At 58.2% G+C, this 16,300-nt stretch overlaps 1 protein-coding gene across 5 annotated transcripts in view; it reads left to right on the top strand.

Annotated features, from left to right (window-relative positions):
- Positions 1 to 16,300, top strand: part of LOC139240266 (death-associated protein kinase 2) — a 46,768-nt gene that overhangs the window by 9,856 nt on the left and 20,612 nt on the right. For 2 of the 5 annotated variants that reach the window (XM_070868749.1, XM_070868746.1), the window contains exons 2-3: positions 1,941 to 2,058; positions 5,451 to 5,672. In XM_070868749.1, coding sequence (XP_070724850.1) covers positions 2,000 to 2,058; positions 5,451 to 5,672 — 281 coding nt within the window. In that variant the 5' untranslated portion in view covers positions 1,941 to 1,999. Of the gene's footprint in view, positions 1 to 1,179; positions 1,271 to 1,940; positions 2,059 to 3,059; positions 3,185 to 5,450; positions 5,673 to 16,300 lie in introns of those variants that run through there. The other 3 variants (XM_070868747.1, XM_070868748.1, XM_070868750.1) reach the window with 3 other exon arrangements.

Genomic DNA, 16,300 nt, shown 5'->3' with positions numbered 1-16,300 from the left:
GCTGCAGGCTCAGACCTGTGTCTCCGCACTTCGCTCTGGGACTGTGTGCAGTCCCTCGCAGCCCATGTGGTCTCTCTGGCTTCCTGTTGAGCTCGGTGGCTGGCTGTGCTTCCTGAGTGTGAGGTGCAGTGAGACGGGCTCAGTCACCGGACACAGAGCCACGTGTTGTTCAACCCAGGCCCGGGGCGATGGAGGGGGTGGGGGGGGCCATAAGCGAGGAAAGGGAGCGTTTATTGTCTGTGTATTTTCTCCCCCTCCCTCTCCTGAAGGGGGATGCCTCCTTGCTGAGCTAGTCAGCATTCTTCTGCTGCGAGCACTCACCTGGCTATTCAACCACTGGGGCCTCACCACTGACCAGAAACCTGTCCCCCACTCCCCCCCCCCACTCCCTCCCACCCCCACTCCCCCCCCCCCCACTCACTCCCTCCCCCCCCCCCCCCCCCTCCCCCTCCCCCCTCCCACCCAATCGCAATGGGAGCAGGAGCAGGCCCCCCAGAAGCTGATTGGTCCCTTCCCCAGCTCACAGGCACTGAGGCCAACTCTCGTGGCCCCGACTGTTCGCTCCGCACGGACCGGGGATGGAGAGCCCAGGGGATGCTGTGTTTGACTCAGTGCCTCAGTGCCTCGCGATGGCACGGCTCCGGAATTCACTCTCTGTCTCTACGCCCTCCGAGCGCGAGGAGCCGGCATAGCCTCGATGGGCTGAATGGCTACCTTTTGTGCTGCACCAATCGGTGATTGAGGGGAGGGTGGGCATCGGGACCCTGGGCTGACTGTGCTCGGGCCCGGCTGGATAGGGTCGTTTCATTTGGTGATTGGCGGGGGGAGGCTGGATCGGGTCGTTCCACTGGGGGCCGGTGGGGGCGGGGAGGCTGGATAGGGTCGTTCCACTGGGGGCTGGGGTGGGGGGGTGCGGAGGGAGGCTGGATAGGGTTGTTCCACTGGGGAATGGGGGGGGGGGTCGAGGCTGGATAGGGTCATTCCACTGGGTGATTGCGGGGGGAGAGGCTGGATAGGATTGTTCCACTGGGGGAAGGGGCAGGAGGGGCCTTCATAGGGTCGTACCACTGGGGGACGGGGGGGGTGGTGGAGGGAGGCTGGATAAGGCCGTTCCACTGGGGAATGGGGGTGTGGTTGAGGCTGGATAGGGCCGTTCCACTGGTTGACGCGGGGGGAGGAACGTGGGAGGCTGTTCCTCGCGGGTTTCTGTTAGACGGTTTCTTTATCACAATCTTCTCTCAGTTTGTTTCCGCTCCTGGCCTGCTCTGTGGTTTGCAATTCTACCCATTGTGGGGGGTGGAACCTTTGCCATTCTGGGCTTGGTTTAGCTGTGTTTAACTGGATATAGGGAGGTAGAGGTGGAATGAGGATGAGGGAGGGAGAGGGAGAAGGGGACTGGGAGAGAAAGGGAGGGTGAGGGAAGGAGTGAGGTAGGAAGATGGAGGGAGAGAGGGATTGAGGATGGGGGGGAGAGAGAGAGAGAGGGAGAGGGAGGGAGAGAGAGAGAGGGAGAGGGAGGGAGGGAGAGAGAAGGGGAGTGAGGGTGAGGAAGGAGGGGAGGGGGTGAGGAAGGAGGGGAGGGGGAGAGAGAGACGGGAGAGGGAGGGTGAGGGAGGGCGGGCAGAAGAAGGAGTGGGAGAGGGGGATTGAGGGTGAGAGGGAGAGAGAGAGAAAGGGAGAGTGTGGGGGGAGAGGGAGGGCAAGGGATGGAGTGAGGGAGGGGAGAAGAGGGAGAGGGAGAGGGGGATTGAGAGGGAGAGAGAGAGAAAGGGAGGGAGGGTGAGGGAGGGTGAATGAAGGAGGGAGGGAGTGGGAGGGTGAGGGAGTGAGGGAGTTGAGTGAGTGTGGGTGTCTCTGATCTCCCGTGCGGTGACAGAGGAAGTGGAGCGGGTGATATCAGTGAGCGAGAACCTTTCCTGAGTGTGTGCTGTCTCCCACAGGTGCTGCTGTGTGCACACAACCCTGGTCTAGGGCTGGAGCCCCTCACCACCCCACAACAATGGCACTCTATCATCAGAACGTGGAGGATCTGTATGAATTCGCAGAGACCCTTGGCACGTGAGTGTGAGTGTGAGTGTGAGTGTGTGTGTGTGAGTGAGTGAGTGCGTGTGAGAGTGTGAGCGTGTGACTGGGTGTGTGTGAGTGAGTGTGACTGGGTGTGAGAGTGTGAGCGTGTGACTGGGTGTGTGTGAGTGTGTGACTGGGTGTGTGTGTGAGTGAGTGAGTGCGTGTGAGAGTGTGACCGTGTGACTGGGTGTGTGTGTGAGTGAGTGAGTGCGTGTGAGAGTGTGTGCGTGTGACTGGGTGTGTGTGACTGGGTGTGAGAGTGTGAGCGTGTGACTGGGTGTGAGTGAGTGTGTGACTGGGTGTGTGTGAGTGTGTGTGTGACTGGGTGTGTGTGTGTGAGTGTGTGACTGGGTGTGTGTGTGAGTGTGTGCGTGTGACTGAGTGTGTGTGAGAGTGTGAGCGTGTGACTGGGTGTGTGTGAGTGAGTGTGACTGTGTGTGTGTGTGAGTGTGTGACTGGGTGTGTGTGTGAGTGAGTGCGTGTGAGCGTGTGACTGGGTGTGTGTGAGTGAGTGTGTGACTGTGAGTGTGTGAGCGTGTGACTGGGTGTGAGAGTGTGAGCGTGTGACTGGGTGTGTGTGAGTGAGTGTGTGACTGGGTGTGTGTGAGTGTGTGCGTGTGACTGGGTGTGTGTGAGTGAGTGCGTGACTGGGTGTGTGTGTGAGTGAGTGTGTGTGTGACTGGGTGGGTGTGAGAGTGTGAGCGTGAGACTGGGTGTGTGTGAGTGAGTGTGTGACTGGGTGTGTATGAGTGAGTGTGTGACTGGGTGTGTGTGAGTGAGCGTGAGACTGGGTGTGTGTGAGTGAGTGTGTGACTGGGTGTGTGTGAGTGAGTGTGTGACTGGGTGTGTGTGAGTGAGTGCGTGACTGGGTGTGTGTGTGAGTGTGAGCGTGTGACTGTGTGTGTGTGAATGTGTCAGAAGCAGTCGTTAATCTGTGGAGGCAAAGCGAGGGAACCCCCCTTACATGCAGCCTCCTTCCTGAACAGTGGAACGTTGAAGATATGCTTCAGGTTTAAGCGCACTCAATCACCAGGGCCAGTGTCAGCGATCCACAGAATGGTTATAGCACAGCAGGTGGCCATTCAGCCCGTCGAGCCTGAGCCAGTGTCCCGTAGATGTGAGTTTGTAGTTTTTATGGGTGTTCCCACGAGAGATACAATGCCCCCAACCTCCCTCAGCCTTGTCCCCATCTCTCCCGAAGGGGCCGACTCCCATCGAATACCGACAGCTCATTGGTACGATGGGAGAACCAATGGGAAGAGAGGTACTTTCTTCAACCCCGCCCCCCCCCAAATCCCAGCATGCCCCCATCCTGACACTTTCCATATCCCCTCAGCTGACAGCTTTTGTCAGCTGGTTATTCAACTGTGGGGGGCATTACAGCTGGGGCCAATCATTGGATATTCAGCCAGATAAAATTCCAGCGGGGTTGACCAAAGAACACAGGAAAAAGAAGCAGGAGTCAGCCATTCGGCCCCTCGAGCCTGCTCCGCCATTTAATACGATCATGGCTGATCCGATCATGGACTCAGCTCCACTTCCCTGCCCGTTCCCCATAACCCTTCACTCCCTTATCGTTCAAAAATCTGTCCATCTCCGCCTTAAATATATTCAATGTCCCAGCTTCCACAGCTCTCTGGGGCAGAGAATTCCACAGATTTACAACCCTCTGAGAGAAGAAATTCTTCCTTAAATACGGAAACCAAAACTGCACGCAGTACTCCAGGTGTGGCCTCACCAATACCCTGTATAACTGTAGCAAGACTTCCCTGCTTTTATACTCCATCCCCTTTGCAATAAAGGCCAAGATACCATTGGCCTTCCTGATCACTTGCTGTACCTGCGTACTAACCTTTTGTGTTTCATGCACAAGTACCCCCAGGTCCCTCTGTACTGCAGCACTTTGCAATCTTTCTCCATTTAAATCATAACTTGCTTTTCCATTATTTCTGCCAAAGTGGAAAACCTCACATTTTCCCACATTATACTCCATCTGCCAAATTTTTGCCCACTCACTGAGTCTGTCTGTATCCCTTTGCAGATTGTTTGAGTCCTCCTCACAATTTGCTTTCCCACCCATCTTTGTATCCTCAGCAAACTTGGCTACATTACACTCAGTCCCTTCATCCAAGTGCTTAACATAGATTGTAAATAGTTGAGGACCCAGCACTGATCCCTGCGGCACCCCACTAGTCATTGTTAGCCAACCGGAAAATGACCCATTTATCCCGACTCTCTGTTTTCTGTTAGTTAGCTAATCCTCGATCCATGCTGATATATTACCCCCAACCCCGCCTTTGCCCCTTGTTCCACCTTTTACCCTAAGCTCCCTCTCCCACCCCTACCAAAATTAGACAGCTGCGACCACGAGAGAATAGTCCCCAAGTTCCTTCTCAGAGGCACAAGGCATAGAACAGACAACCCACCGAGCCACATCAAGAGATCTGATCAGTGACCAGAGCTTGGTCAAAGAGGCAGGCTCTTAAGGAGCATCTTAAAAGATGAGAGAGAAGCGGAGAGGTTTAGGGAGGGAGTTCCAGAGTTTGGGACCCAGACAGCTGAAGGCACGGCCTCCGATGGTGGAGTGATTGTTTGATGGGACAGTGTAGAGGGAGCTTTACTCTGTATCTAACCCCCTGTACCTGCCCTGGGAGTGTTTGATGGGACAGTGTAGAGGGAGCTTTACTCTGTATCTAACCCCCTGTACCTGCCCTGGGAGTGTTTGATGGGACAGTGTAGAGGGAGCTTTACTCTGTATCTAACCCCGTGCTGTACCTGCCCTGGGAGTGTTTGATGGGACAGTATAGAGGGAGCTTTACTCTGTATCTAACCCCCTGTACCTGCACTGGGAGTGTTTGATGGGACAGTGTAAAGGGAGCTTTACTCTGTATCTAACTCCGTGCTGTACCTGCTCTGGGAGTGTTTGATGGGACAGTATAGAGGGAGCTTTACTCTGTATCTAACCCCGTGCTGTACCTGCCCTGGGAGTGTTTGATGGGAAAGTGTCGAGGGAGCTTTACTCTGTATCTAACCCCGTGCTGTACCTGCCCTGGGAGTGTTTGATGGGACAGTGTAGAGGGAGCTTCACTCTGTATCTAACCCCGTGCTGTACCTGCCCTGGGAGTGTTTGATGGGAACAGTGTAGAGGGAGCTTTACTCTGTATCTAACCCCGTGCTGTACCTGCCCTGGGAGTGTTTGATGGGACAGTGTAGAGGGAGCTTTACTCTGTATCTAACCCCGTGCTGTACCTGCCCTGGGAGTGTTTGATGGGACAGTGTAGAGGGAGCTTCACTCTGTATCTAACCCCCTGTACCTGCCCTGGGACAGGGGTTGGGGGTGGGGAAGGTGTGTCTGGGTGTGACGGTGACCTTTCTCTCCCCAGGGGTCACTTTGGGACGGTGCGGAAATGCTACGGGCGGACGACCCGCGACCCCTTCGCCGCCAAGTTCCTCAAGCTGAGACGCTCAAAGACCAGCCGCTGGGGGCTGGAGCGCGAGGAGATCGAGCGGGAGGTGTCCCTGCTTCGGGAGGTGCAGCATCTCCACGTCATCACCCTGCACGATGTGTTCGAGAGCCGCACCGACGTGGTGCTCATCCTGGAACTGTGAGTGGGCACCCCGGGACTGAGGGGTACTGTGTACCTCACCCCCTCGCCCACAGCCCCCTCACCTCACCCCCTCACCCCCTCACCCAGTGCCCCCTCACCTCACCCCCTCACCCCCCCTCACCTCACCCCCTCACCTCCTCACTCTCACCCCCTCACTAGTGCCCCCTCACCCCCCTCACCCCCTCACCCCCCCTCACCTCACCCCCTCGCCCACGGCCCCCTCACCTCACCCCCTCACCCCCCCTCACCCCCTCGCCCACAGCCCCCTCACCTCACCCCCTCACCCCCTCACCCAGTGCCCCCTCACCTCACCCCCTCACCCTCCCTCGCCCACGGCCCCCTCACCTCACCCCCTCACCCTCCCTCGCCCACGGCCCCCTCACCCACGGCCCCCTCACCTCACCCCCTCACCCCCTCACCCAGTGCCCCCTCACCTCACCTCCTCACTCTCACCCCCTCACCCACGGCCCCCTCACCTCACCCCCTCACCCCCCCCCCTCACCCTCCCTCGCCCACGGCCCCCTCACCTCACCCCCTCACCCTCCCTCGCCCACGGCCCCCTCACCTCACCCCCTCACCCCCCCCCTCACCCTCCCTCGCCCACGGCCCCCTCACCTCACCCCCTCACCCTCCCTCGCCCACGGCCCCCTCACCCCCTCACCCCCTCACCCTCCCTCGCCCACGGCCCCCTCACCTCACCCCCTCACCCCCTCACCCAGTGCCCCCTCACCTCACCTCCTCACTCTCACCCCCTCACCCACGGCCCCCTCACCTCACCCCCTCACCCCCCCCCTCACCCTCCCTCGCCCACGGCCCCCTCACCTCACCCCCTCACCCTCCCTCGCCCACGGCCCCCTCACCCCCTCACCCCCTCACCCTCCCTCGCCCACGGCCCCCTCACCTCACCCCCTCACCCCCTCACCCAGTGCCCCCTCACCTCACCCCCCTCACCCACGGCCCCCTCACCTCACCCCCTCACCCCCCCTCGCCCACGGCCCCCTCACCCCCTCACCCCTCACCCCCCTCGCCCCTCACCCCCCTCGCCCCTCACCCCCTCACCCCCCTCGCCCACGGCCCCCTCACCTCACCCCCCTCACCCCCCCTCACCTCACCCCCCTCACCCCCCCTCACCCCCTCGCCCATGGCCCCCTCACCCCCCTCACCCAGTGCCCCCTCACCCAGTGCCCCCTCACCCACGGCCCCCTCCTCCCTCACCGCCTCACCCCCCTCACTCTCACCCCCTCACCCAGTACCCCCTCACACCTCACCCCCTCACCCAGTGCCCCCTCGCCCCTCACCCCCTTACCCCCCTCGCCCACTACCCCCCTCACCCCCCTCACCCCCCTCACCCCCCTCACCCCCCTCACCCCCCTCACCCCCCTCACCTCTTCACCTCTTCACCTCTTCACCTCTTCACCTCTTCACCTCCTCAACCCCCTCACCCAGTGCCCTCTCATCCCCTCATCTCCTCGCCCCTCATCTCCTCGCCCCACACCCCCCACCCCCCTCACCCGTTGCCCTCCCTGCACTGGAGGGGAGGGGAGAGAGGGCGGGGGAGGGCAGGGGGGAGGAGAGAGGGGATGGGGAGCGATAGGGGGAGGGCAAGAGGGGAGGGTGGGGGGGGAGAGAGGAGGCTGGGGAGTGGGGGGGGGGAGAGGATCAGGGTGGGAGTGGGGGAGGAGGAGGGGTGAGAGGTGGAGGGGATGGAGAGAGGGGAGGAGGAGTGCAGATAGGGAGGAGGGTCTATGAACCAATGAGCTGCTGAGTGAGACGCGAGCGAGCGACACACGGAGCCATGGCTAACACCTGGTCTGGTTGTCGGTTGATCCTCACCTCGAGCCCACGTGCAGAAGCAGTTTGCACGGAGCTCTCACACAGGTGCAGGCTGGGCCAGGCCGGGACATGGGGCTGGCCGTTCCTCTCACTGCCTTCAAACTCTCTGGGGCCAAATCTCCCCGGGAGGCCTAGTGAGCACAGAGCTGGGGCAAGACCTGACTGATAGTTACCACCCACCCCTTGCCCCCAGCCCCAACAGTTCCCACAGCCCTGGGAGAGGGGAGGAGAGGGGATGGGGAAATCTGGAAGGGAGGTGAGAGGAGGGGGGGAGGGGAGGGGAGGGGAGATGGGGAAGGGAGGGAGAAGGAGAACATCAGAAATAGGAGCAGGAGTCGACCATTCGGCCCCTCGAGCCTGCTCCGCCATTTAATACGATCATGGCTGATCCAATCATGGACTCAGCTCCACTTCCCCGCCCGCTCCCCATAACCCTTCACTCCCTTATCGCTCAAATATCTATCTATCTCCACCTTAAATATATTCAATGTCCCGGCTTTCACAGCTCTCTGAGGCAGAGAATTCCACAGATTTACAACCCTCAGAGAAGAAATTCCTCCTCATCTCAGTTTTAAATGGGCGGCCCCTTATTCTAAGACCATGCCCCCTAGTTCTAGTCTCCCCCATCAGTGGAAACATCCTCTCTGCATCCACCTTGTCAAGCCCCCTCATAATCTGATACGTTTCGATAAGATCACCTCTCATTCTTCTGAATTCCAATGAGTAGAGGCCCAACCTCCTCAACCTTTCCTCATAAGTCAACCCTCTCATCATCGGAGGGGCAGTACTGAGGGAGCGCCGCACTGTCGGAGGGGCAGTACTGAGGGAGTGCCGCACTGTCGGAGGGGCAGTACTGAGGGAGCACCGCACTGTCGGAGGGGCGGTACTGAGGGAGCGCCGCACTGTCGGAGGGGCGGTACTGAGGGAGCGCTGCACTGTCGGAGGTGCCGTCTTTCGGATGAGATGTTAAACCGAGGCCCCGTCTGCCCTCTCGGGTGGATGTAAAAGATCCCGGGGCCACGATTGGAAGAAGAGCAGGGGGAGTTCTCCCCGGTGTCCTGGGGCCAATATTTATCCCTCGACCAACATCACTAAAACAGATGATCCGGGTCATTCTCACATTGCTGTGTGTGGGAGCTTGCTGTGCGCAAATTGAGCTGCCGCGTTTCCCACAATACAACAGTGAGCACACTCCAAAAGTACTTCATTGGCTGTAAAGTGCTTTGAGACGTCCGGTGGTTGTGAAAGGTGCTATATAAATGCAAGTCTTTCTCATCATCAGAGGCAGTCCCTCGGAATCGAGGAAGACTTGCTTCCACTCTAAAAGTGAGCTCTCAGGCGGCTGAACAGCCCAATACGAGAGCCACAGTCCCTGTCACAGGTGGGACAGACAGTGGTTGAGGGAAGGGGAGGGTGGGACTGGTTTGCCGCACGCTCCTTCCGCTGCCTGCGTTTGGTTTCTGCACGCTCGCGGCGACGAGACTCGAGGTGCTCAGCGCCCTCCCGGATGCACTTCCTCCACTTAGGGCGGACTGGTCTTTGGGCCAGGGACTCCCAGGTGTCGGTGGGGATGTTGCACTTTTATCAGGGAGGCTTTGAGGGTGGTCCCTTGTAACGTTTCCTCTGCCCACCTTGGGCTCGTTTGCCCGTGAAGGAGTTCCGAGTAGAGCGCTCGCTTTGGGAGTCTCGTGTCTGGGGGCATGCGGACAATGTGGCCCTGCCCAGCGGAGCTGGTCGAGTGTGGTCAGTGCTTCGATGCTGGGGATGTTGGCCTGGTCGAGGACGCTAACGTTGGTGCGTCTGTCCTCCCAGGGGATTTGCAGGATCTTGCGGAGACATCGTTGGTGGTATTTCTCCAGCCACTTGAGGTGTCTACTGTACATGGTCCGTGTCTACCGTACATGGTCCACGTCTCTGAGCCGTACAGGAGGGCGGGTGTTGATCTTATTAAATGGCGGAGCAGGCGCGAAGGGCCGAATGGGCGACTCCAACTCCGATTTCGCACGTTCTGGCGCACAGGCGGAACTTCAGCGGCAGAATAACTCGGTCCAGACCGGCAGGTGGCGATCAGCGAGCGGGACAGAATCTCGAAATAGTCTCGTTTGCAGCAAATGACTGGATGCTTGTTTAGTTAAAGCCGCACACACACCCGCCCCCAGGCTCCAGCACCAACCTTTGTAGTGAAGTAGACGTTGAGAAGGCAGTCAGCACACTCGATCCTCATTGACATTGTTTGCAGATGCTCAGCAGAGCCCCGATCACTGGCACCCACCAAGCTCCCCCACAGGCCTCTGCAACAAACCGTCACCCCCACAGCAAGCACCACCACAGGCTCGCGTTCGATCGCACCTCCCAAAGCTCCCCACCTCCAAGGAAGTGCTTTTTTCTCAATTGTCGCTGTTGTAACGCGGCAGCTCAATCTGCGCACAGCAAGCTCCCACACACAGCAATGTGATAATGACCCGGATCATCTGTTTTAGTGATGTTGGTTGAGGGATAAATATTGGCCCCAGGACACCGGGGAGAACTCCCCCTGCTCTTCCTCCAATAGTGGCCCCGGGATCTTTTACATCCACCCGAGAGGTCAGACGGGGCCTCGGTTTAATGTCTCATCTGAAAGATGGCCCCTCCGACAGTGCGGGACTCCCTCAGTACTGCCCCTCCGACAGTGCGGGACTCCCTCAGTACTGCCCCTCCGACAGTGCGGCACTCCCTCAGTACTGCCCCTCCGACAGTGCGGGGCTCCCTCAGTACTGCCCCTCCGACAGTGCGGCACTCCCTCAGTACTGCCCCTCCGACAGTGCGGCGCTCCCTCAGTACTGCCCCTCCGACAGTGCGGCACTCCCTCAGTACTGCCCCTCCGACAGTGCGGCGCTCCCTCAGTACCGCCCCTCCGACAGTGCGGGGCTCCCTCAGTACTGCCCCTCCGACAGTGCGGGGCTCCCTCAGTACTGCCGCTCCGACAGTGCAGGGCTCCCTCAGTACTGCCCCTCCGACAGTGCGGGGCTCCCTCAGTACTGCCGCTCCGACAGTGCGGGGCTCCCTCAGTACTGCCCCTCCGACAGTGCGGGGCTCCCTCAGTACTGCCCCTCCGACAGTGCGGGGCTCCCTCAGTACTGCCCCTCCGACAGTGCGGTGCTCCCTCAGTACTGCCCCTCCGACAGTGCGGGGCTCCCTCAGTACTGCCCCTCCGACAGTGCGGCGCTCCCTCAGTACTGCCCCTCCGACAGTGCGGCGCTCCCTCAGTACTGGGGATGATGTTGGGAGAGCGGTGTGAGATTAACAATGCACAGATACACACAAGCCAGTTCGGAACACATGCTGCCTGAGATTTATCGTAACTCTGTGCCTGTCACATTGTCCCCTAAATATTTTCTCGCTGGTTTAATTGTGTGTTGATGGTGTGGCGCCCCACAGTCTGTCGATCGGAGTGTCTGGAATAACTCGGAGCATCAGGAGCTGCGGGCCTACTCCTCCAGGCTCTTGGCCCCGTCGGGAACAGGGACTCCCACCTGCCCAGCTCTCCCCCACCCTCCCCTCCCCACCCCCATGCATCGCAAGCCGGCACATATCCCGCAAGAACATCAGAAATAGGAGCAGGAGTCGGCCATTCGGCCCCTCGAGCCTGCTCCGCCATTTAATACGATCATGGCTGATCCGATCATGGTCTCAGCTCCACTTTCCCGCCCGCTCCCCATAACCCTTCACTCCCTTATCGCTCAAAAATCTGTCTATCTCCACCTTAAATATATTCAATGACCCAGCCTCCACAGCTCTCTGGGGCAGCGAATTCCACAGATTTACAACACTCTGAGAGAAGAAATTCCTCCTCATCTCAGTTTTAAATGGGCGGCCCCTTATTCTAAGACCATGCCCCCTAGTTCTAGTCTCCCCCATCAGTGGAAACATCCTCTCTGCATCCACCTTGTCGAGCCTCTTCATAATCTTACACGTTTCGCTAAGATCACCTCTCATTCTTCTGAATTCCAATGAGTAGAGGCCCAACCTCCTCAACCTTTCCTCATAAGTCAACCCCCTCATCCCTGGAATCAACCGAGTGAACCTTCTCTGAACTGCCTCCAAAGCAAGTATATCCTTTCGTAAATATGGAAACCAAAACTGCACGCAGTATTCCAGGTGTGGCCTCACCAATACCCTGTATAACTGTAGCAAGACTTCCCTGCTTTTATACTCAATCCCCTTTGCAATAAAGACCAAGATACCATTGGCCTTCCTGATCACGTGCTGTACCTGCATACTATCCTTTTGTGTTTCATGCACAAGTACCCCCAGGTCCCGCTGTACTGCGGCACTTTGCAATCACTCCCCATCTCTCCAGCGCTGAAGAGTGGGTTGAGGGTCAGCGGGGTATCAATCGAATCAGGAGTGTCCCAAGCCAAGCACACACACACTGGCTCCGAGATCCAGTCACCCGCCCCCTCCTTTCCCGCTAACACATGTTGCCCAGATGTTCCAGAGCAACCCCCTCCCCTCCCCCCGGCAACCCCGTGACCCCTCGACGGTTAAAGCGGAAAATCTAGCCTGGTTCTCGCAACGTCGCTAGGCCCCAAACCTGTCACGTGACCAGGCCGAGGCTTCAAACACTTCCAGTTCCAGGAATTAAGTCAACAACATCTGGGTTTATGATCTGCAGCTGTCCCCAGGCTCAACAAGCAGTAAACATCTCACTTGACGACCCGTTCCCTCAAAGTGGAAGTGGTTTCTCTTCACACCACGGTGACATTCTTCGAGTTAACTCCCTCCTTTACCTCATTTGGTCAAATTCACCAGAGAACTCTCATTTCAACAACCCCTTTCACCACCTCAGGACATCTCAAAGTGCTACACAGCCAATGAAGTACTTTTTGGAGTGTAGTCACTGTTGTATTGTGGGAAACGCGGCAGCTCAATTAGCGCACAGCAAGCTCCCACACCCAGCAATGTGATAATGACCCGGATCATCTGTTTTAGTGATGTTGGTTGAGGGATAAATATTGGGCCCAGGACACCGGGGAGAACTCCCCCTGCTCTTCTTCCAATAGTGGCCCCGGGATCTTTTACATCCACCCGAGAGGGCAGACGGGGCCTCGGATTAATGTCTCATCCGAAAGACAGCCCCTCCGACAGTGCGGCGCTCCCTCAGTACTGCCCCTCCGACAGTGCGGCGCTCCCTCAGTACTGCCCCTCCGACAGTGCGGCGCTCCCTCAGTACTGCCCCTCCGACAGTGCGGTGCTCCCTCAGTACTGCCCCTCCGACAGTGCAGCGCTCCCTCAGTACTGCCCCTCCGACAGTGCGGTGCTCCCTCAGTACTGCCCCTCCGACAGTGCGGCGCACCCTCGGTACTGCCCCTCCAACAGTACGGCGCTCCCTCAGTACTGCCCCTCCGACAGTGCGGGGCTCCCTCAGTACTGCCCCTCCGACAGTGCGGCGCTCCCTCAGTACCGCCCCTCCGACAGTGCGGAGCTCCCTCAGTACCGCCCCTCCGACAGTGCGGGGCTCCCTCAGTACCGCCCCTCCGACAGTGCGGCACTCCCTCAGTACCGCCCCTCCGACAGTGCGGCGCTCCCTCAGTACCGCCCCTACGACAGCGCGGCGCTCCCTCAGTACTGGGGATGATGTTGGGAGAGCGGTGTGAGATTAACCATGCACAGATACACACAGGCCAGCTCGGAACACATGCTGCCTGAGATTTATCGTAACTCTGTGCCTGCCACATTGTCCCCTAAATATTTTCTCGCTGGTTTAATTGTGTGTTGATGGTGTGGCGCCCCACAGTCTGTCGATCGGAGTGCCTGGAATAACTCGGAGCATCAGGAGCTGCGGGCCTACTCCTCCAGGTTCTTGGCCCCGTCAGGAACAGGGACTCCCACCTGCCCAGCTCTCCCCCACCCTCCCCTCCCCACCCCCATGCATCGCAAGCCGGCACATATCCCGCAAGAACATCAGAAATAGGAACAGGAGTCGGCCATTCGGCCCCTCGAGCCTGCTCCGCCATTTAATACCAACATGGCTGATCCGATCATGGACTCAGCTCCACTTCCCCGCCCGCTCCCCATAACCCTTCACTCCCTTATCGCTCAAAAATCTGTCTATCTCCACCTTAAATGTCCCAGCTTCCACAGCTCTCTGAGGCAGAGAATTCCACAGATTTACAACCCTCTGAGAAGAAATTCCTCCTCATCTCAGTTTTAAATGGGTGGCCCCTTATTCTAAGACCATGCCCCCTAGTTCTAGTCTCCCCCATCAGTGGAAACATCCTCTCTGCATCCACCTTGTCGAGCCTCTTCATAATCTTACACGTTTCCATAAGATCACCTCTCATTCTTCTGAATTCCAATGAGTAGAGGCCCAACCTCCTCAACCTTTCCTCATAAGTCAACCCCCTCATCTCCGGAATCAACCGAGTGAACCTTCTCTGAACAGCCTCCAAAGCAAGTGTATCCTTTCGTAAATATGGAAACCAAAACTGCACGCAGTACTCCAGGTGTGGCCTCACCAATACCCTGTAGAACTGTAGCAAGACTTCCCTGCTTTTATACTCCATCCCCTTTGCAATAAAGACCAAGATACCATTGGCCTTCCTGATCACGTGCTGTACCTGCATACTATCCTTTTGTGTTTCATGCACAAGTACCCCCAGGTCCCGCTGTACTGTGGCACTTTGTAATCACTCCCCATCTCTCCAGCGCTGAAGAGTGGGTTGAGGGTCAGCGGGGTATCAATCGAATCAGGAGTGTCCCAAGCCAAGCACACACACACTGGCTGCGAGATCCAGTCACCCTCCCCCTCCTTTCCCGCTAACACATGTTGCCCAGATGTTCCAGAGCAACCCCCTCCCCTCCCCTCCCCCCGGCAACCCCGTGACCCCTCGACGGTTAAAGCGGAAAATCTAGCCTGGTTCTCGCAACGTCGCGAGGCCCCAAACCTGTCACGTGACCAGGCCGAGGCTTCAAACACTTCCAGTTCCAGGAATTAAGTCAACAACATCTGGGTTTATGATCTGCAGCTGTCCCCAGGCTCAACAAGCAGTAAACATCTCACTTGACGACCAGTTCCTTCAAAGTGGAAGTGGTTTCTCTTCACACCACGGTGACATTCTTCGAGTTAACTCCCTCCTTTACCTCATTTGGTCAAATTCACCAGAGAACTCTCATTTCAACAACCCCTTTCACCACCTCAGGACATCTCAAAGTGCTACACAGCCAATGAAGTACTTTTTGGAGTGTAGTCACTGTTGTATTGTGGGAAACGCGGCAGCTCAATTAGCGCACAGCAAGCTCCCACACCCAGCAATGTGATAATGACCCGGATCATCTGTTTTAGTGATGTTGGTTGAGGGATAAATATTGGGCCCAGGACACCGGGGAGAACTCCCCCTGCTCTTCTTCCAATCCGGGATCTTTTACATCCACCCGAGAGGGCAGACGGGGCCTCGGATTAATGTCTCATCCGAAAGACAGCCCCTCCGACAATGCGGCGCTCCCTCAGTACTGCCCCTCCGACAGTGCGACGCTCCCTCAGTACTGCCCCTCCGATAGTGCGGCGCTCCCTCAGTACGGCGCTCCCTCAGTACTGCCCCTCCGACAGTGCGGCGCTCCCTCAGTACTGCCCCTCCGACAGTGCGACGCTCCCTCAGTACTGCACGGGGGAGTGCCGGCCTGGATTATGTGCTCGAGTCCCTGGAGTGGGACTTGAACCCAGGAACTTCTGACTCCGAGGCGCGAGTGCTGCCCACTGAGCCACACTGACTCTGTGACACGAGATGATGAGGAGAGATTGATGAACGAGGCTGGTTATCCCGAGAATGTGGAAGGTTAAGGGCTGATCCGATGGAGATTTTCAGGATTTTGACCAGAGTTGATGGGGTGGCTGGAGAGAAACCTTTATCTCGGGTAGGGGAGTCTCGGGACAAGGAGGTATCACCTCAAAATCACAGCTCGGCCGTTCAGGAGCCAAATTGGGAAACACATTTTCACACACAGGGTGGAACTCTCTCCCATATACACGCGGACTCAATTTAATTTTCTTCGTTCCCGGGATGTGGGCGTTGCTGGCAAGGCCGGCATTTATTGCCCATCCCTAATTGTCCCTTGAGAAGGTGGTGGTGAGCCGCGCTGTCGGAGGGGCAGTACTGAGGGAGCACCACACTGTCGGAGGGGCAGTACTGAGGGAGCGCCGCACTGTCGGAGGGGCAGTACTGAGGGAGTGCCGCACTGTCGGAGGGGCAGTACTGAGGGAGTGCTGCACTGTCGGAGGGGCAGTACTGAGGGAGTGCCGCACTGTCGGAGGGGCAGTACTGAGGGAGTGCCGCACTGTCAGAGGGGCAGTACTGAGGGAGTGCCGCACTGTCGGAGGGGCGGTACCGAGGGAACGCCGCACTGTCGGAGGGGCAGTACTGAGGGAACGCCGCACTGTCGGAGGGGCAGTACTGAGGGAGTGCCGCACTGTCGGAGGGGCAGTACTGAGGGAGTGCCGCACTGTCGGAGGGGCAGTACTGAGGGAGTGCCGCACTGTCGGAGGGGCAGTACCGAGGGAGCACCGCACTGTCGGAGGGGCCATCTTTCGGATGAGACATTAAACCGAGGCCCCGTCTGTCCTCTCAGGAGGATGTAAAAGATCCCAGGGCCACTATTGGAAGAAGAGCAGGGGGAGTTCTTCCCGGTGTCCTGGGGCCAATATTTATCCCTCGACCAACATCACTAAAACAGATGATCCGGGTCATTATCACATCGCTGTGTGTGGGAGCTTGCTGTGCGCAAATTGGCGTTTCCCACAATGCAACAGTGGCTAC

The sequence above is a fragment of the Pristiophorus japonicus genome, chromosome 30 (genome assembly GCF_044704955.1).
Source record: "Pristiophorus japonicus isolate sPriJap1 chromosome 30, sPriJap1.hap1, whole genome shotgun sequence".
Lineage (NCBI taxonomy): Eukaryota > Metazoa > Chordata > Chondrichthyes > Pristiophoridae > Pristiophorus > Pristiophorus japonicus.
This window is presented reverse-complemented; position numbering and strand designations above follow the sequence as displayed.